We start from the raw sequence: 21,319 nt of genomic DNA, 5'->3' as shown, positions 1-21,319 counted from the left end.
AAATACACATTTCATAAGTCAAAAATTTTAACTTTAACTTTAACTCAACACACTATACAATCATTTGTCCTTTTTTCACAATCAAAATCAAAGTTACTTTAACTCTGAAACCAAATGCACCAAAATTACTTTAACTCTGAAACCACAATCATTTGTCCTTCTATGAGCAACTTTTTATTGTATAAAGGATATAAAATATCTTCTACAATTTCGATATATTGAAAATTAAGATTTTTTTAAACTAAAAGGTATTAATTAATTACTTAAATAAAATAATTTTACTCATGTGATTTTACTAATTTTTTTATAAAATATATAAATTAATGCTTTTTAAGAGAATAATATAGTTTTTTATGTAAATAAAGTATTTAATAGAGCAAATCTAATACGTTAAATAACATTATTCGTTCGTCATTATTTTGACGATTATCAAAGAGTTAATTGTACAATTATAAACTAAATATTTTTAAAGACTCTGTCTAATAAATTATAAAAATTTATGTCACGAATAACGCTTTTCCGTAATACGCAGCTGAAATGGCTAGTTTCGTATAATATGAGTTCGGTGAGAGCAAAATGGGCAAGCTAGCTCTTTGAAGAGAAGGACGTGGTAAGTTTGAGTAGCAAGTAGACGGAAAATAGACCAAACACGCGAGTCACGTGCCACCCATGCGCCCTCCCCATAGTTGTTGGCCTTTGTGGGCATTAGTCAAGCACGTGACTTCCCCCTCCGCCATATCTACCATCTCAACCTCCTCCCATCCCATATATAAAACCCCCTACCACTCCATTGACACCCAACGCATCTCCATCCGTCAAACTCACTTGTTACTAGTCTTAATTGCTAAATTACGATCGAATCGGAACAATGGTGACCGTCGAAGAAGTTTGCAGGGCTCAACGGGCCGAGGGTCCAGCCACGATCATGGCCATCGGCACTGCAACTCCCCCCAACTGCGTCGACCAGAGCACGTACCCCGACTATTACTTCCGCATCACCAATAGCGAGCACAAGACCGAGCTCAAAGAGAAATTCAAGCGCATGTGTGAGTATATATCTATATGTTCATATCCTTTCCCATTTTCATATATATTAGAAGCCAATGAAGCCCTATGTATGAAGCATGCATTTCCCATTTTAGTAAACGCAGATTTTTAGCTATTTTTTATATCGTCAAATTAAATGATTAGATATTTTTCCAGTATATCGATTTAATAACTACAGTTCATATTTAGCTACCGATCAAATCTGCAGTAAATAATCTTTTGAAAAGATCTCCCATTTAAAAAAAAAAAGTACAGAGAAATGAAGTGAATTTCGGACATATGTAAAAATTGAATATCATGTCCTGGCATAAGACCATATTATATAGTACGTCAGACTACTAGAAAAATGATCCTGCTATTCCAATGTTTGTAGTTTTTGGTTTTTCGAAACGATGAGCTAAGTGGCGCGACTGTGTCACATGTCGTGTTTTTCCAGGTGAGAAGTCAATGATCAAGAAGCGGTACATGTACTTAACAGAGGAGTTACTGAAGGAGAACCCCAACGTATGTGCCTATATGGCTCCTTCTTTGGATGCTAGGCAAGACATCGTGGTGGTCGAAGTGCCGAAGCTAGGCAAGGAAGCGGCCCAGAAGGCCATCAAGGAGTGGGGCCAGCCAAAATCAAAGATCACCCACTTGGTCTTCTGCACCACCAGCGGTGTGGACATGCCCGGTGCCGACTACCAGCTCACTAAGCTTCTCGGATTGCGCCCCTCTGTGAAGCGTTTCATGATGTACCAGCAAGGGTGCTTTGCTGGTGGCACGGTCCTTCGGATGGCCAAGGACTTGGCCGAGAACAACAAGGGTGCCAGAGTCCTGGTCGTGTGCTCCGAGATCACCGCTGTCACTTTCCGTGGCCCGAGTGACACCCACCTAGACAGTCTTGTGGGCCAGGCCCTGTTTGGAGATGGATCCGCAGCAGTCATCGTGGGATCCGACCCGATTCCCGGTGTGGAGAAGCCGTTGTACCAGCTGGTCTCGGTGGCCCAGACTATCCTCCCGGACAGTGACGGGGCCATCGATGGACATCTCCGTGAGCTAGGCTTGACCTTCCACCTCCTAAAAGATGTCCCTGGGTTGATCTCGAAGAACATTGAGAAGAGCCTGGTGGAGGCGTTCCAGCCCTTGGGTATCTCGGACTGGAACTCAATCTTCTGGATCGCACACCCGGGCGGCAAGGCCATCCTGGACCAAGTTGAGGTTAAGCTGGGACTTAAGCCTGAGAAGCTCCGAGCCACCAGGCACGTGCTAAGTGAATATGGGAACATGTCCAGCGCTTGCGTCCTCTTCATCCTGGATGAGATGAGAAAGAAGTGCGTCGAGGATGGACTCCGGACCACGGGAGAGGGGCTCGACTGGGGAGTGCTGTTCGGATTCGGGCCAGGGCTCACCGTCGAGACAGTCGTTCTCCATAGCGTTGGTCTGGCCCACTAAAGCGACCCATTTACATATTAAGCAATAAATTGATTTGGTTATTTTGGGTTTCATATTTATCCATAAATATCTTAAGTGTTTGGCGGGAGTGAACGGGGATTGTAGACAAAAGGTGGAGGCATTTTGTGGTCTTATGGTAATTAATTTTGTAAAATGCATCCACAAGTACAATAACGATGTAATTCATTTGCAGGAAACTAAGGCCCTGTTTGGTTTTAGGGTGTTATTTTAGAATCACAATTCTAATTTAACTCTACCCACTATAAAACAAAATAACTCATACAAAGTTAAAGAGTGGGTCCCATTTATACTACTTTTTTCCACAACAAAACAACATAACTCATACAAAGTCAAAGGGTGGGCCCCATTTATACCACTCTTTCAAAATCAAAATCTAATTTTAAAATCCTACTATGAAACCAAACACAACCTAAATATGAGAGTACAGTTTCTGTCATTTTCCCAACCGAAAAAAAGATCTTCTTTCTCTTTTATAATAAAGGAATTTGGTGCAATGACCTCGCTTTGATTTGAAATAAAAAAATATTGGATTCAATTCTTACTTGTTAGACTCACCACACTCCTTATTTTCCTCTCCTATATCTATCCCCTTATGTACTCACTAGTGTTCTTTGTAACTAAATAAGAAAGGAAATTGCTTCTCATTTTGTTTTTAACTAATTCTTTTTAACCAGGCTGAAGCCATGGCAGTTTTGTTGGCTATCTCTCTAGCATTTGAACACGTCTGGAGAAAAATTTGGATTAGATTCAATGCTTTACTACTTGTTGATGCTATCATTTATCCTCATCGTTCCCCATGGGAAATTAGGAGCGTTGTTTCAGATATCACTGGATTACTAATTCTATGTTCGGATTGGAAATGTATTTGGATTCCACGTTGGGATAATCCTTAGGCAAATGACTTAAGCCAAATCGGCAATAAGTCCAAATTTCTCTCCTTTTGTATGTTTAATGTTACCCCAATCTTGATTTATTATTATCTTTTTAGAGATATAATCTTAATCTTACTTATCAAAAAAAATCTCGAATATAAACCGGGGCATATGTTATTGATTTTAGTGGAAAACTAGGTTAATTTGCAATAATTGTTTCATGAAATGCATGAAAACGTAATATATTTGACGCATGAAAGCTTCACTTGTCTTGCCTTTACATATATAAGCATGCATATATGTATAAAACATTAATTGAGTATCAAACTTAAGCCCCATTTCCACCACCCAAGAGCTCTCCTTCATTTGAACCAAAATCTCACCCATAAGGGACAGCATTGGGCCATTTTTTTGCGCTGTGTAAGCATTCTAATAATAAAAATAGCCCAAATCATAACCTCTTACATTGATAATAAATCCATACACATGAAAGTCACTTTTCCCCTTTCTTTTCCATTATAAGCTTCAATAGGAACAAAGTTTGGTTTGATCCTTAGGTTTCATCTAACACATACCGAAAGTAGGCCTCCCGGAAACATATATAGATGGGAGGGTTCCAAATTCAAAGAATCTCTCAAAATGATTATGTGAATGATGATTAAGCCCGCAGAGCCAATCAATCCCTCGAAGTTCACAAGCTGTCAGGTCCAAGATCCCCATCTGGGCTGTTACTGCATCTCTCAATGATGATGAAGACATACAACCTGGCCCTGATTGAATCCAGACTTAATGACTAGGCTTGTTTGGTTTTAGAAATTTTTTTTAACTCAACTCAACTCATCTTCAATTCAACAACGCAATTATTATTATTTTTTTCTTCAATTTTTAATACTAAATTCTCTCGACTATTCATTACTCTTTCCACAATTCAACAGCATAACCATTACTTAATCATTACTTTCTTTCAACTATTCATTACTTATTTATACTTTTTCTCATAATTCAACAACACAATCATTATAAACCGATTAAAATCAAAATTCAACTCAACTCAACTCTAATACCAAACACAACAAGAAATCTCACAATTTTCATTTGTCACCAATTGCTTCCTCTGCACGAATCACATTTGAAGATGCTCCATGACCCATTTCCCCGTTCAATTTCTCAAGATCGGATTTTCTTCCTTACTAAAGATGGCAAAGGCCTTGATTAGGTTAATCAAATCATTCACTACTAGAAAATCTCGCTAGTTCCGACGAATTTTTCTGATGGGTGTAACCCATCGAAAATCCGGATTTCCGACGGCGTTTCATTGGAGTTTGCTTGTCTCTCTCTCTCTTGATCAGCCTTCTCTCTTGATCTCTATTTGCCTTATCTCTCTCGGCGTCTCTCTCTCTCGATCTGTCTCGCACTCTATCTCCAGTCTCCACCCGTCTCTCACTGCAGCAAGCTAGCAGCAGCCGATTCATTCGAGATCCTTGAGGTTTCGAAGCAGCGTGCGTGCCCAGCTTTGTCCCAGCAGCCTCGTCCCGCCGCCAAGAACATCACCATCTCAGTCATCCTGAAGCTCACAATCCCGCCGGCTTAACAACTAGTCTCTCTCCCATGCCTTTGCATGACAGATCTGCCTTGTCCTCCGACTGCGTGTGCTGCCGCTGTCCTCTTCGCCCAGCCAGCCCAGTGGCTAGCTCCGCCCCGCGCGCTGCCATCCACCAGATCTGCCTTCTCCATCCGGCATTGAGCTCGCAGCCATCCCCCACAATTGTAAATAATTAATCTAATTGAAATTACATATATGTATTTGTATTTTTTTTAGTTTATAATTGTTAAATTGAAAATTTTTAATAAATTTCTGAATTTTTAATTTTGTAAAAATGGATAGCAAATATTGTAATTCATTAGAATGTGTGCAATTAGTTTAAGAAATTCCTTTATCATTAGAATGTGTGCAATTAGTTTAAGAAATTTCTTTCGCCACTCGAGATTGTGAATGGGCAGATCTCTTTCTAACTCAAGTCTCATCAACTTGAGTATCAAGCTCATTCATCTCTTGATCTTCCAAGTCATTGTTGTCTTCATCTAAATTGATGCAATTCTCCGCTTGATTATTTTGTGATGGTAGCACTCCAATAGATGGAGACCATGCAGCATCCCCTGTTGCAGCTACATTCATGAATAGTCGATCTAATTTTTCAGCAAATTATACTCCTCGGATGCAGAATTTTGCTGCCTTAGGCACCCACTGCAAGTTCATTTTTCATAAAAAAAAAATAGTAATTAGTAAAATTAAACATTATAATGGTAATGGGAGAAAATTACAAACTAATTTTAGAAAGTACCTTAGTCTTTCTTCCCACCACTCAAGAGATGCAACAATGGTTTGTCTCGATGAGTCCCAGCCAGGACCTGTTCCTTTTCCTAAAAGTTGTCTCCATAACTTCCACTTCTTCTGGAGTTCATCCTACTTATTTTTTAGTTGGGTTTTATCGTAATCCTGATTTGCCGCTTTATTAAATTTGACAAGCATATTAGCCCACCCAATCTTATTAAAGTTGGAGGTAGGGCGATTACCCGCTTCCACCTCTACTATACATGCATCGATGAAAAGTTCCGTGATATGATGATCCCATTGAGTTTTCCCACTTCATTTGTGTCATTCGAAGGGGTGAGAGTTTTTTTGCTTGCCATCTAAATAATTGAACGAGTATAATTAGAAAAATAATCTATACATAACCTACTCATATGAATAATAGAACGAGTATAAAAATTTGATTCATTTTGAAGGTTCAACATTGCTTTGATATGTTTGAAACTTCACTATTGATAATCATCATATACTAAAACCAAGTTCAATAGAAGTCACATACGATAACAATAAAAAATATAAAAGGTGAAAAATTGAAGTCGATTTCTGTGATGGATGAGGGACATGATCATGATATATAGATAAGCACATGGATTAAGAATTTTTATAAAGTACATACAATGATATAAAAATTAAAAAAGGGTGGAGAGGGTGATTAAAAAATATAAAATATTAACTCAGTACTATGGAGAGAAATGTACCCAAGAGAGTTTTCTTGATGGAGAGGGTTATGCAACTTTGATGCGTCTTGAGGAATGAATATACAATATTAGAGTTTGTAATAGAAATTAGGGTAAATTGCACCGGTGGTCCAAAATGTTTTACAAATGTTTCATTATGATCCAGAAAGTTTTTTTCGCTACATGATGGTACAAAATGTTTCAAAGTTGTTTCATGATGGTACAAACCGTCAACTCGAGCTGACGCCGTTAACATTTTGCTGACGTGGCGCGTCCTATGTGTCACTTTTGTTACGTTGAACCAATCATAGTGCGCCACGTCATTTAAGACAAAATAAAATTTTAAAAAGTCCAAAAAAATACAAAAAATAATTAAAAAAATACAAAAAAAGAGTAAAAATTTAGAAAAAAAGAGTAAAAATTTAGAAAAAAAGAGTAAAAATTTAGAAAAAAAATAAAAAAAATTATTTTAAAAATTATTTTTAAAAATTTTAATTATTTTTAATTTTTTTAAATAATTTTTTTATTTTTAAAAATAATTTTAAATAATTTTATAAAAATTTAAAATTTAAAAAATTATTTAAAATTTAATATTAAAATTTACCCTTTTTAAAATCCTAAAATTCTTTAAAAATTTAAAAAAATAAATTATTTAAAAATTATTTAAAAATTTAAAATAAATTTTTTTTATTTTTTTTCTAAATTTTTACTCTTTTTTGTAATTTTTGTATTTTTTTTAAAAAAATTAAAAAATTTTAAATTTTTAAAAATACTTTTAAAATTTTCAAAATTTTAAAATATTTTTTATTTTTTTTCAAAATTTTTTGTATTTTTTAATTATTTTTTGTATTTTTTGAGACTTTTTAAAATTTTATTTTGTCTTAAATGACGTGGCGCACTATGATTGGTTCCACGTAACAAAAGTGACATATAGGACGCGCCACGTCAGCAAAATGTTAACGGCGTCAGCTCGAGATGACGGTTTGTACCATCATGAAACAACTTTGAAACATTTTGTACCATCATGTAGCGAAAAAACTTTTTGAACCATCATGAAACATTTGTAAAACATTTTGGACCACCGGTGTAATTTACCCTAGAAATTAAGAGGGAGAGTAATATTTGAAATATACAAGGGCTTAGATATAGGAAAAGACTGGAAAAGTGGAATCACCGTGACCCACTGTGAATTGCAAAAGTAAAAAATATCATGCTGAAGGATTTCCACGTTTCCTCAACGTGGCGGTTGGAAAGCAATGAAGAAAAGCAATCTCAAACACTGCTTATCAATAATCGTTTTTCGGGAAACGACGTTTGGGGGAGTTGAACATACTCCTAAACGAACCCGTAGTCAATAGGATGGCATATTCTTGTGATGATTCACAAAAAAAAATAAAAAAAAATAAAGACATCTACAACGTCACAAATAAGAAAAAATTACTTAAGTTAGTGATAAATTGAAATATGTTTTTTACTGATGTGGATTGATTTCGGTGATTCAATGCTTATTTCCATTAAGCAAGATTTCGAGTGTGAGTAGAATCTGACCTCGTTTGAACCTAAATTAATCCAATGAATTTTCATATATCAAGCAGTTTACACCGAAAAAATTATGTATACGCAATCAAGTAACGTCTCGAGTGTGAATCTTGTGATTGTGAAAAGTACGATCGGAATAGTTTTATCCCTCAATGAGCTGACTTCACACGAATCTAAATTAATCATACTCACTGGACCTCCAAATATCAAGCAATGCACATTGCAAAAAAGTAAATATACTCAAATTAAACAAAAAATAAAAATTATAAGAAAGAGGAAGAGAGGGTGGCCCCCAAGAGTTGGAAAAACCTCGCCACTCTCCCTTACAATTTGACGGACCGGGTTTATATTCTTTATGAATGAATAGGATGGCATAATCTAGCGACGGTTCACAAAAAAAAAAGTAAGGACATCTATTTCGTCACCAATAAGAAGAAATTACTTAAATTAGCGATAAATTGAAATTTGCTTTTCACCAATGTGGATTGATTTTGGTGATTGAACACTTATTCCCATTAAGCAAGATCTGGAGTGTGAGTGTTATGATCGGGAAAGTTTTATCCCTTAGAATGCTAATCTCGCTTGAACCTAGATTAATCTAATGAATTTTCATATATCAGGCGGTTTACACCGAAAAGTTATGTTATACCCTATTAAGCAAGGTCTCAAGTGCGAATCTTGCAACTGTGAAAAATACGATCGGAAGAGTTTTATCCCTTAATGAGCTGACTTTACAGAAATTTAAATTAATCGGACTCATTGGACTTCCAAAAGCAATACACATTGAAAAAAGTATATATACTCAAATTAAACAAAAAATAAAAATTATAAAAAATGGGAAGGAAGACAGCCCTCGAGAGTTGGAAAAACCACGCCACTCTCCCTCACAATCTAACGCACCAGATTTATATTCTTCATGAATGAATATGAACTAGCCGTTTCACCCTCTCGTTGTGCGGAAGCGTCACTCATAATAGGAATTTTTTAAATTTTATAAGAATATTATTCAAATGGGTCCTTGAACATATCAATTAGTTTATAATTATAGAATTAATTCTTTAACAATTTTCAAGTTAAACACAAATAAAAAATGTTAAATTGTTCATAGCGGATAAGCTCTCTTTAATATTTTATTAGTGTATATATATATATATATGAAAGAACCTTTATTCACTTAAAAGGCATTAATATATATATATATATATATTATCAATATGATTCCTTAAAAAGGTTAAATTATTTCTTCGACTAAATCTTAGTATTTGGAAGCCTAATTTAAGCTCCGATTAATGCAATCGAACTGGACGACCACTAAGAGGTAAAACTCCTCAAACATGGATTTGAAAAGCAAAATTAATTTCGAACAAAATTAATATAATTATCCAACAATTTTGTGGTTTATTTATCATTTTAGTAATGCATTTTATTTGAAAATTTACATTTACAGTTTTATATCTAATTTCTTTTTGCAATATTTTTTTCATTCACTCAAGTAATTACTTAATTCTTATTCAAGTAAATGTTTTTCATCATATAATAAAATTATTAAGTGAAAAATCATGGAAGGCATATTAATTATTAAAATTTTTGTGAACTTAATTTTATATATAGTTTACGGCCTTGAATTATATGCTTATTGGCTAAGAAATGTTAAATTTGAATGACAGAATCAAACAAGATTACTAAAGTTTAATAAATTGTTATATATTTCTATTTTGAAAAATTAATTACTTTAAACTCTTTACTATATGGCTTCTCATCTACTCCATGAAGGTAGTTTAACATATGGCATTACCTTATTAATCTTAGGATGACAAGTGACACAGTCTCGTTAAATCTCATTTTGCATTTTGCGATTATATATTTATATAGATTTCACCTCCTCATCAATCTTCCCACGTCCCACCTCCCCACGACCCTTGCAAACTGCACCTACGCTTTACCAATTGTTCACCAATTCTCCTCCTCCCCCTGCTACGAACCTTACGGCCTCGACTATCCTCCACCTCCTGCCGACGATCCTTCTGGCCTACCTCATGTGCTGCTCTTGATCCCAAGCCTTCATTACTTCCTCTAGCTCTCTCCTTCGCAATGGGACCGTACTCATTTTACACTCTACGATCTGCTGTAAAGCTGAATCCGGACCTGCTTGAGCTGCTACTACGTTATCAGTGTTGTCAAAAGCACGACCTTAGTCGCTTAGGCATCACATGACCAAGGCGCAGCGCCTTGGCCATGCTGGTGCTCCTTTTTAACGGCGCACCAGGCCTTATACAACATGAACGTGATCCTGAAGGGAGCTGTGGCATCCTCTGTGATCTTCTTCAGAGCTACCACCACTTTCGCTCTTAACTAGTTCGTGAGCCCATACATTCACAAGCTCAAGTGGAAGCCCAGGTCTGATACTTTCGAGGTGGACATGATGTCTTGGATGGCAACTTACATCCCGAGGACTCTCAAGCTCTTTGAAATCCGACCAGCCGAGACTGACAGGCCTTTCATAACATTCAAGGCCAATGAGAGTTTCTATTTTTCGATGTGTATCTTGATATCTGGAAGCCAAATGGGTCAATGCAGTTCGAATCGAGTCGGCCCACTAATGTTTTTTTATTAATCTTTTTGCATATTTTTTTTCTTAATATCTCATCTTTTTATATAACTAGTCTTTGTTTTTTGGCTGCAGAATATCTCATCTTTTTGTGTAACTAGTCGAGTAATCCACGCATTACACGGCGTCAATTTTCGTTAAATAATGTCAACTTGTCTTCTATATAATTTTAGCAAAGATCAATGGATGAACTTCAAATTCGAATAAATTACGTATTTAGTAATTATTCGAATAATAGAAAACAAAGATCTAAAAAATCATACGAGTTAAATTAATGATGGGAGAAGAAATGGGAGAGGAATGTGAATAATAACTTTCACTCATCGAAAAGAACTAGTGTGGGAGGAGATCAAGGAAGAAGAGAGTCAAAAATGATTTTACTTGAAAAAGAAGAAGAAGATGATTTAGTGGAAGAGAAATAAATTTATGGGATAGGTAGCTTACATTCCTCCTTGCACAAAAAAAAATTTACGGGACAACTTTTCCTCACGCGAACGGAAAGATCATGAGTAGTCCGAATTATATATATTATAAATAAATATATAAATTGGTGCCCGCTGGTGCATCATTCTGAACAAAAGATTAATCTTTTTCATGAGTAGCCTATAAAACCAAACAAAAGGAATAGTTATGTGGAGCACAAGTTCAGCCCCTTTTCCTCTGTTTCTTATTTTCAGTTTCTCGAGATTCTTTTTCGGGAAAATTACAGTAATGGTCCTAAATGTTTGTCATTTTTTGACTTTGAGTCATAAAAGTTTGACTTGGGTAAAACAAGTCTTAAAACGTTTTGACATGTGGCAGCTCTGGTCCTATTTGTTACGGACCGTTACGAAGCTGATGACATGGACATAACGGCGTCAAATATGTCCAGTTTGCTATTAACGGGATGACGTGGCCATACGTGGCATTGGTCAATCCATGCAACCCGGGTTGAAAGGACGGGAACAATATTATCGACCCGACCCGACATCAAGAAAATGGAACATTGGATTCCCGCTCTTTCCCAAATTGAGCTGGAACCCTAATTTCACAAAATCCCCAAAATTCCCCTTCGAGACTGAAGCAATTGAAACCAAAATTCGGTGAAATCCCCAAAATCTCTTCGAAATCCCATGCAATCGGAACCCTAAATTCCCAAATTCCTCGAAATCCCCCTTCTGTCCAAACCAATTGAAACCCTAATCCCCCTAATCCTAACCGAAATCGCCAAAATCGTCTTCGAAATCCCTTGCAATGCGGTTCGATTGAAATCCTAATTGCCTCATGCAGCCAAATCCTGTGTAAGCTGTTTGATTTGCTCTTCAAAATCCCTTGCAAGAACAACATGGAAGTTGTCATTCGACGTGGGATAGGACATGAAGCTTCTAGAGGAAAGACATCTGGTTCGAGGGAATCTTCAACCTTTTCTGGTGGCAATGTGGGGCTTTGTAGCTGCGGATTGCGAGCTCAACAGAAGATATCACGCACAACAAACAATCCAGGTAGAAGATTTGTTGGTTGCCCAAGGTACCGGGATAATGGAGGGTGTGGCTATTTTAGGTGGATTGACCATGGATTTGAAACTTCTAGGAAAAAATCGATTGCTGAAGAGGAGGTTTCATCGTCTGAATGGGAAATTAAGTATATGAAATTAAAGATTAAGGAATTGGAGTTGGAGTTGAAGCATCGACAGAGTCATGGTGATATTAGGGTAGTTGTTTTTGCAATTTGTATCTCAATTGTGATTGAAATTTTATCTGGGATGTGGTTGGGGTGTAAAATCTATATTGGCAAGTAGGAGGATGGCCTGTAGATGGTTGTTACATTTTTCTGGTCTATAGGCTTGTACTTTGTACTCCCTTATTGCTAATGAAATACGAGGTGTGTTTGGATATCTTATGGATAATATTGCCAAAGTTGTTCTCTGTCCTGATATCTTATGGAAAATATTGGCAAAGTTGGTTCAATGTGTTACAGATTAACATGTGTTCCGAGGGTTGATATGGTCAAAATTGTCATCTAGTTGTGTGCAGATTCTGCAGATTATGGCCCCTGTGTTTTGATCATTCTGTTTTGTGAGTTTTGTGAGTCCATTTTGTTATGAAACTGTTCTAATATTGTGGTATTGAAATGAAATCCTGTGATCAGTTCTGCAGATTGTGGTATTGCCATTTTTTGTTCTCTGTCTAGTTGGTATTGTTATGCCCTGGCAAATGTTTGCAATGTTTGCCATTTTTTGTTCTCTGCCCCTTGGCCAAAGTTGCCAAATTGTCCTGTGTTCTGCAGATTGTGACCCCTGTCCTGATATGCTATTGCCATGCTGTTAGTAGCTGATAACTGTGTTGTGGCAAAAAATTCTGAAACATTTTGTTCGTAGCTGATTTCTCCATGAGTTTTGTGAGTTCATTCTGTTCTAAAACTGTTATGATATTGTGGTATTGAAATGAAATGTAGTCCATTCTATTCTGAAATTTTTCTGATATTGTGGTATTGAAATGAAATGTAGCTGATAACTGTCATGTGGCCAAAAGTTCTGTGGTATTTTTTGAATTTACTCTGATCATTTTGTTCTGTGAGTTTTGTGAGTCCATTCTGTTCTGAAACTGTTCTGATATTGTGGTATTGAAATGAAATCCTGGGATCAGTTCTGCAAATTGTAAAAGTTTGTCATTTTTTGTTCTCTGTCCAGTTGGTATTGTTATGCATTGGCAAATGTTTGCAATGTTGCCATTTTTTGTTCTCTGTCCCTCGGCCAAAGTTGCCAAACTGTCCTGTGTTCTGCAGATTGTGGCCCCTGTCCTGATATGCTATTGCCATGCTGTTCGTAGCTGATAACTGTCATGTGGCAAAAAATTCTGAATGTTCTGAAACTGTTATGATATTGTGGTATTGAAATGAAATCCTGGGATCAGTTCTGCAGATTGTAAATGTTTGCCATTTTTTTGTTCTCTATCCAGTTGGTATTATTATGCATTGGCAAATACAAAGTTGTTTTGTATTATGCAGTAATGTTGACCAAATTCAATCCTACAAACCATAAACTCTGTTTAGGAAGTGAAATATGACATAAAACAGTGTCTGAACTCTGTTGATACATAACCATACTAATGTTGCATGTACAGCACAAATATATAACAAAAACTATGCAGATCTTCTTGCTAGCTTATAATGTTGCAGAAACAACCAAAGTTGAACAAAAGTAGATTTCATCACATATGTACAGCACAAATATATAACAAAAACTATGCATATCTTCTTTCTAGCTTATAATGTTGCAGAAACAAACAAAAGTAGATTTCATCATACACTTTTTCCAGTTGAACTCCCTTGAGATGATTGCACTCCTATTTTTCCGCTTGCATCAGAAATGTTAAGGTTTGATCTCCTCTGTGCGATCAGATGAAGTTCGTTGACAGTCACTGTCTGCCTCGAATGATCAACTTCCCTACCCACGATCAATTCTCCTACACTTCCAGGCTGCACTTACACAGAGATGTATTACACATATATTTTTTCACTATCCATTAATTTCAGGATATGAAAGCACAAATAATATGATCAAATTAAACAGAGGATCACTTCCATTACAGTAATTGACTCACATTCAATATAATGTATTTTCTATTAACAGTTAGGGTTGTGCTTGCACTGATCTCTGGTGAAACAGATGTAAGGTCTAATCTCCCCTTATGTGAGTTGGATTTTTTTCTACTTCCTCCATCTCCAATATTGGTAGACCTTTTCTGCCCCTAATTATAATGGATGTTTAAACTAACAAATAATATAAAATCATAAATCTTATAGTGGATATCTAGTATATCGAACATGCCCTTATCCTTTGTTGGCTTGGGATTTGTTGCACTGTAGGAAGAGGCTCTGTAGATCCACAAACAGGTTGCATCACAAAATCCAAATTTAGTTACAAACAAATAATAAAATTCATAAATACATTAAAGTTCAAATTTACTTATCGGTTCAGTATTGTTTTTTCCCGCTAGAGTACACCTCCTCTTATTATGACCAAGCTGCCTACATAGGTTGCAAGTATTAGTTGTACCTTTACGAGACATTTGCTCAACCCCACCTTTTCCAACGGTAGTCTCCAACACTGTCTTTCTTCTCAGTTTCTTTGGTCTGCCTTGCTTCTTCTTCAATAATGGAGGTATAGGTGGTTCATGCATGTTAGTTCTCTCCCAAAACTTGGGGTCCCTTACAGATTCCATCACCTTCCCATAAGCTTCTAAAAAAACATCTCCTTCTTGTAGAAGCTATGAACAGAATCACTTGGGTCTAAACCCTTATCTAACAAGGCACAGACATTATGACAACAAGGGATTCTAGAAAGCTGCCATACCTTACAATCACATGATTTATTCTTGATGTTAACCACATAATTGGTGCCCCAAGCCTCGATCTCATAACCTTTTTCACCATTCCAAGTTACATGACAATACCTACTAAATTTCACATTTTCTTGCAATTTTTTTTCAATCCTAGGACCAAAAGCATTTGTCCACTTCTCACATTTTGCCCTCTGAGTGGGGATCCTTCCAATCACCAACTTCTTAATGTCCTCTAACATTGAATAAATTGATTTACACCTTACTTTAAGTATTCTCCCATTAAAGGCTTCACACAGATTATTATCAATAATGTCACATTTAACCATGAGATTAAATAAAGCATTACACCAATGCTTGGGATTTGGTCTTTCCAGCAAGTCCTCATATGCTTGGGGTGACATTTTATGGAGTAATTCCATATTTTTCCTTGAAATCGGCTTCAATGGTTGATTTGGCAATATTAATGTGCCTTGCACACATTCTATACTCTACATGAGGGAATAATTGAGCTACTGCTTGTACCAGCCCCTATGTAAAAAAAACACAACAATTAGCGCACTTTTTTAAATAATAAGAGGGGAATAATTAATCTGTATGTATATTATTTACATTACCTTTTGTTGATAAGATATGATTGACTAACCTAAGCCATCAATTATGTTTAAGTCCTCCTTCAACAGACTCAAAAATCATAATGGTTTTCTGAATCGTGATTCGAATCGTAGAATCGTACGATTCTACGATTCAAGGAGGGGCATACGATTATGAGTCAGGGGGTTGAGTCAGAAATTCTGGAATCGCATGTGAATCGGGAGTTGAATCGCAGAATCAGGCCAATTCTGCGATTCCGGATTCAGCCCAGACTCGGGCGAAGCCTAGGCCTGATTCGGGCGAAGCCCAGGCCTTATTCGGGCGAAGCCCAAGCCTGAGCCCGACAACTTCTTCTTCTTTTTTCCCCTTCCTTTTCCCTTTCTTCTCCATTCTCTAGCACTCCCTTTCTCCCCGACATGTCTGTGCCCTAAGCAAACCTAACCCCATCTCCGATTTCTCCTGTCTCCGACGATCTGTCCTATCGCGATTCACCATTTCTTCTTGTTCTGCCAGTGAGTCTGTAGTTTCGAGTCTCCGACGAGCTTGAAGCTCTGTGACTGTGAGTCCATGGTTCCGAGTCTGACTTTCGCTTCAGCAGTTGCTTGCTCTGTGCGGCTGCGCCTCTGCCTCTGCCTAGTGCCCGAGCTTCGACCGCCATCACCGACTCACCGCCTAGCGACATCACCTTCCTCGACGGCTCGACCCACCCGACTGTCTACGGCCTCCTCACACCAACGAGATTCTCCTCGGCAAGGTGGCCCAGCTCTCATTATTCTTGCAAAACTAAATAAACGGTGTGTGAATTCTTGCACTTTCTTGGTCGGAACACCAAATTAGTAACACTTAATAGGTGAACTTGTATCAAATTCGAAGACCAAAATTGTGCTGAACTGCTGATGAAAATTCTACTCTGATGAAAATTACTGTTGTGTTCTATGTAATTGTACTGATGAAATTGTGCTGATGAAATTGCGTTGTATCTAATAATGCTGATGTAATTGTACTAAAATTGTACTAATTTTTTTTTCCCGCATTGTGCTGTAATTTCCTATTGAGTTTCTATTAGATTTGTTGAGTGAGTGATTATTGGGTTTAGGTTGAACAGAGATGGCTTTTGCAAGTGGATCTGGGAGTGCATCAGTTAGTAATACCGAGGCAGTAGACAAATCTAGGAAAAATGCAACTAGAGTTAGAGATGATCTGACATGGGCACACGGTTATAAAGTTCCAGGAGAGAGGCTGACTATTGAATGTAAATATTGTGACAAGGTAGTTTCTAGAGGTCCCTATAGGTTGAAGCATCACTTGGGATGTACCAAGATTAACGTGGCACCTTGTCCAACTGTTCCTGATGATGTTAAGAATAATATGCGCACTATTTATATGCATTTAGAGGATTTTTTAGTGAAGAAAAAACAAGCTAGTAGTTATAGTTTAGAAGGTGATGATGTTGTAGATGTTGATAATGATGATGAAGATGCAGGGGTTGGTACAAAGAGAAAGGGAAATGAAACAGCTGAAATTTCTAGTTTCTTTAAGAAGAGAAGTTTGAACATTCAAAGCAAGCAAAAACAACCAACAATTAATCAGAAGATGAAGAAAGATTTGAGAGAGGATGTTTGCATGCAGATTGCTCATTTTTTTCTATACAAGTGCAATTCCATTTAATTGTGTCAAGAATCCTGAGTTTGAGAAGATGTGTCAATTGATTGGAAAGTCTGGTATTAGATTGAAACCGCCATCTTATCATGAGATTAGTGATAAATATTTGAGAAAAGAGGTTGATAATACTATGTCATTGCTTGAAGAGCATAAAGCTATGTGGAGAAAGTCGGGGTGTTCAATAATGTCAGATGGTTGGACTGATAAGAAGAAGAGGTCCATATGCAATTTCCTAATCAATAGTCCTAAGGGAACAATTTTTTTAACTTCCAGTGACACATCAGACATCTCCAAGACTGCAGTAAAAGTATTTGAGATGATAGATGATATAGTGAAGCAAGTTGGGGAAGAGAACATAGTTCAAATTGTCACGGAGAATGCTACCAATTACAAGGCGGCAAGTGAGATGTTAATAGAGAAACGGAAGAAGTTATATTGGACTCCTTGTGCAGCTCATTGCATAGAGCTTATGTTAAAAGATTTGTAGAAGAAGATTAAGGTACATGAGCTGACGATAATAAAGGGTAGGAAGATTACAACCTTCATTTACTCGAGAACACTCCTCATCACGATGCTGAAGCATTTCACCAAGGGCAAAGATTTGATTAGACCGGCTGTGACTCGCTTTGCCACTGCATATCTGACTTTGGGATGCCTTTTCGACAATAGAAATGCTCTAAAAACTATGTTTGCATCCAAGCAATGGAAAGGGAGTCGATTTGCGAAGTTAGAAGGTGGAAAGTATGTGGAACGTGTTATTATGGATAACAAATTTTGGAGTAATGTTAATACATGTTTGAAGGCTGCATATCCTCTCATTAAGGTCCTCCACATGGTGGATTCGGATGAAAAGTCCGCGATGGGCTTTATTTATAGTGAGATGGAGAAATCTAAACAGAAGATCAAAACAAACTTCAAGGATGATCGAAAGAGGTAAATAATCGGAAGAGGTAAAATTATTTATAAGCCACTATATGCTTAGTCTTTACTTACTTATTCATCATTATATTTGAAATTTGTAAGTATCTAATAATGACTTATTTCATGCTTTTAGCTATGATCCTATTTGGAAGGTTATTGATGAGAGATGAGAGGTTCAACTTCATAGGCCTCTACATGCTGCTGCTTATTACCTGAATCCCCAATTGCATTTCTCTTCTGAATTTAGAGCTGATAGAGAAGTTATACGTGGATTATATAAAGTTATGGATCGGATGCTAGATGATGAAGAGAGGGATAAGGTTGATTTGCAACTAGAGGAATTCAAACATGAAAGAAGGCTCTTTGGATTCTCATTTGCAAAGTCTATGAGATTCAAGAAGACACCGGCAGATTGGTGGGAATCATATGGTGCTGATACCCTATAGTTGCAAAGATTTAGTATAAGGATATTGAGTTTGACCTGTAACTTTTCGGGATGTGAGCGTAATTGGAGTGCTTTTGAAATGGTATTTTATGAATATGGATTTCGTTACCTTATCAGAATTCATTTTAATATATATACTAACTGTTTTGTTTTGCTTAGGTACACACAAAGAAAAGAAATCGTTTGCATCAAAAGAAGATGAATGATTTAGTATTTGTGATGTACAATTTGAAGTTGAAAGATAAGAAGATGAGGAAGCAAGTTGATCTTCAAGTGGAGGATATTTCTTCCGATGATAAATGAATTGTCGAAAATGAGACAGAGAATACCGCAACTTTAAGCTATAATTTTAACTTGCGTTATCTTGGTCGTGGGGATGATGGTGATGAAGAAAGTGGAGGTATTCAAATTGGCAATGACCATGCAGAGAATATGCGCACACAAGAGCATGGCATGGTTGATGGCTTGGAGTTTCCTGAAGAAGATGAGTTTGATATTTTGTATGATGATGATGTTGGTGATGATGAAGATTTGGATGAGATTTGATATGTTTGTTCATTTTATGTTATGAGTTATGACTTAGATTGTTAACTTTTTATTTCGGGAGTTTGAGTTATGATTTGGAATTTTGGACCTTGAATTGTTAAACTAATTTTAGAATCATGATTTTGATTTTAACTCAACACACTACACAACAAAAATACACGTTTCCCAAGTCAAATTTATAATACTATCTCATTTATCTTTTTTCACAATCAAAATCAAAATCAAAATCATGATTCTAAAATCACACCAACAATTCAAACGCAGCTTCAATAATTTGTAACGATATTTTGTGTTTTTATCATTTTATGACTTATTGTTGATTTGTTAGTTTGTGGTTTTTATTTGAATGAATAATGATTGATTTTTTTACTCAGGAAAGTATGCTACATATATATATATGCTATTTTTTTAATTACAGGTAGAATCTTACGGTGCATTTGGATTCAGAGTTAAAGTAACTTTGATTTTGATTGTGAAAAATGACAAATGAGTTGGGATTAAAAATTTGACTTGGGAAACATGTGTTTTTGTTGTGTAGTGTGTTGAGTTAAAGTTAAAGTTAAAAATTTTTACTTGGGAAATGTGTATTTTTGTTGTGTAGTGTGTTGAGTTAAAGTTAAAGTTAAAATCAAGTTGATTTTAACTTACAAACCAAACAAATATTTACGATTCACGATTCGAATTGCGATTCACGATTCTACGACTCTCGACTGATTCTAGGTAGAATCGCGATTTTGAAAACCTTGATCATAACCATGTATCTCTACTCTCAACTTGAACGATGCCCCAAGCAATGTGAAACATTTGAATGTTCCCATCCCTACCAATGGCAGTTAGCAGTTGACCCTTCACCACTGTCTTCAAAAAACACCCATCAAGACCAATTATTTGCTTGCAGCCTTTTACAAATCATGTCTTTAAAGTCTCAAAGCACACATAAATTCTATCGAAAACGGGTGGCTCAGTTGGTATTGGCCTTTGAACCATCATATAGACAGAGGAATCCCTATTTGATCTCTTCAATTCATCAGCATAAAACCACATCAATGCATACTCTACTTTACTATCACCAACCAACAAATCATAAACATTTTCCTTTGCCCTCCTACACTGGTGTCTAGATATCTCTACACCTAATTGCTCATTCACTAGTTTTTTGAATTCATTTAGATTGATGGATGGAAGTGACCTGATTGTGCCCATTCTAGCCAACCATGGTCTATTCACTCTACTATTCTTGTAAGTGACATTGCAGGTGTGATTGTCACAAATTTTCCTCACTTGGTAAGCACCAAGGTTCTTCATGAATTTGGCAACTATATTCCAAAGACAAGTCTTCTCTTTACACCTCACTCTTATATACTCTTTGCAATTCTTTTTGAAGTATAGATTCCTTTGGGTCTTCACAGAAGTCAAACAAATTGCATCCTTAAATTGTTTCCCATCATCAAACAGTTGATCCACAGTAAAAGTTGGCTACTCACAAGTCGGTTCATATTGAGGGAATGTACCTGACTTTATGAAGTGACATCTAGGTTGTTTTTCTCTCAATGTGTTTTCATCATTCTCAAACTCTGAACTTGATTCACCAGAGTTAATGCTGCAGGTCTCATCAGAAGATGGATAATCTGTTATATATCCGTAATAACAATCGCGCCCTCTTTCTCTTTGCCCTTATTTTTCTGCGTATCCAGATCCTTCTCTAGCCTCACACTCTTCAACTTTTTAGCTCTGTTCTTCTTCGCAATTAAAACTTGGGACCTGATATCTTGGAGCTCAGGATCATCTTCTTCACTGAGGTTTGCAGGCACATCCCCATAACCAAAATCACTCTCACTCCCACTACTGTTCTCTTCACTTTCTTCTGCAGCTAGGTCAGTCCTCTCGAAAGTCCCCTCAGCACCTCCCTCTGTATCCGCCTTAGGGTTCTCAACATTTGCTTTAGGGCCGGTTATGTGCTTCACATACAGCTGACAATATTTATGCTCCAACAGCTGCCCTATGACTTGAATGATAGAACTGTCCTTGTAAACCTCAAATAATCCCTCTTTTAACCCCTTCCCATAGACCCTACACAAGACCACCTCCATATTACCTTTATACCCCATATTTTCCAAGTCTTTCACCATATGAGTAATAGACTCTTTGTTTGGATCAATATCCCAAACCAATTTTTCACTCCCACTGTACAATAGTTCCCCTCCTTCTTCCTTAAAGGACCCGCCATGGTGTATTTCAAGAGTGTATCCATGATAGTTGAAGT

The 21,319-nt window shown here is 36.7% G+C and overlaps 1 protein-coding gene and 1 pseudogene across 1 annotated transcript; both read left to right on the top strand.

The window, feature by feature from the left end:
- The first annotated feature begins 789 nt into the window (after window positions 1-789).
- LOC116196364 (chalcone synthase 1) lies at window positions 790-2,707 on the top strand. The gene is made up of 2 exons (XM_031526042.1): window positions 790-1,046; window positions 1,484-2,707. The coding sequence occupies exons 1-2, from the start codon at window positions 869-871 to the stop codon at window positions 2,479-2,481; spliced, it is 1,176 nt and encodes a 391-aa protein (XP_031381902.1). The 5' UTR covers window positions 790-868; the 3' UTR covers window positions 2,482-2,707.
- A 13,882-nt stretch (window positions 2,708-16,589) lies between these two features.
- Window positions 16,590-19,056, top strand: LOC116193774 (annotated as a pseudogene).
- Window positions 19,057-21,319: the final 2,263 nt, after the last annotated feature.

Source organism: Punica granatum, chromosome 2 (assembly GCF_007655135.1).
Source record: "Punica granatum isolate Tunisia-2019 chromosome 2, ASM765513v2, whole genome shotgun sequence".
NCBI classification, from domain to species: domain Eukaryota; kingdom Viridiplantae; phylum Streptophyta; class Magnoliopsida; order Myrtales; family Lythraceae; genus Punica; species Punica granatum.
Note: the sequence above shows the minus strand (reverse complement) of the source record. Positions and strands in the feature narration are given on the sequence as shown.

Excerpts from the sequence above, each read along its gene's own strand:
- LOC116196364 (XM_031526042.1), top strand. The coding sequence starts at position 869 with ATGGTGACCGTCGAAGAAGTTTGCAGGGCTCAACGGGCCGAGGGTCCA. Across the intron at positions 1,047-1,483 it reads AGAGAAATTCAAGCGCATGT|GTGAGAAGTCAATGATCAAG; the intron begins GTGAGTATATAT and ends GTGTTTTTCCAG.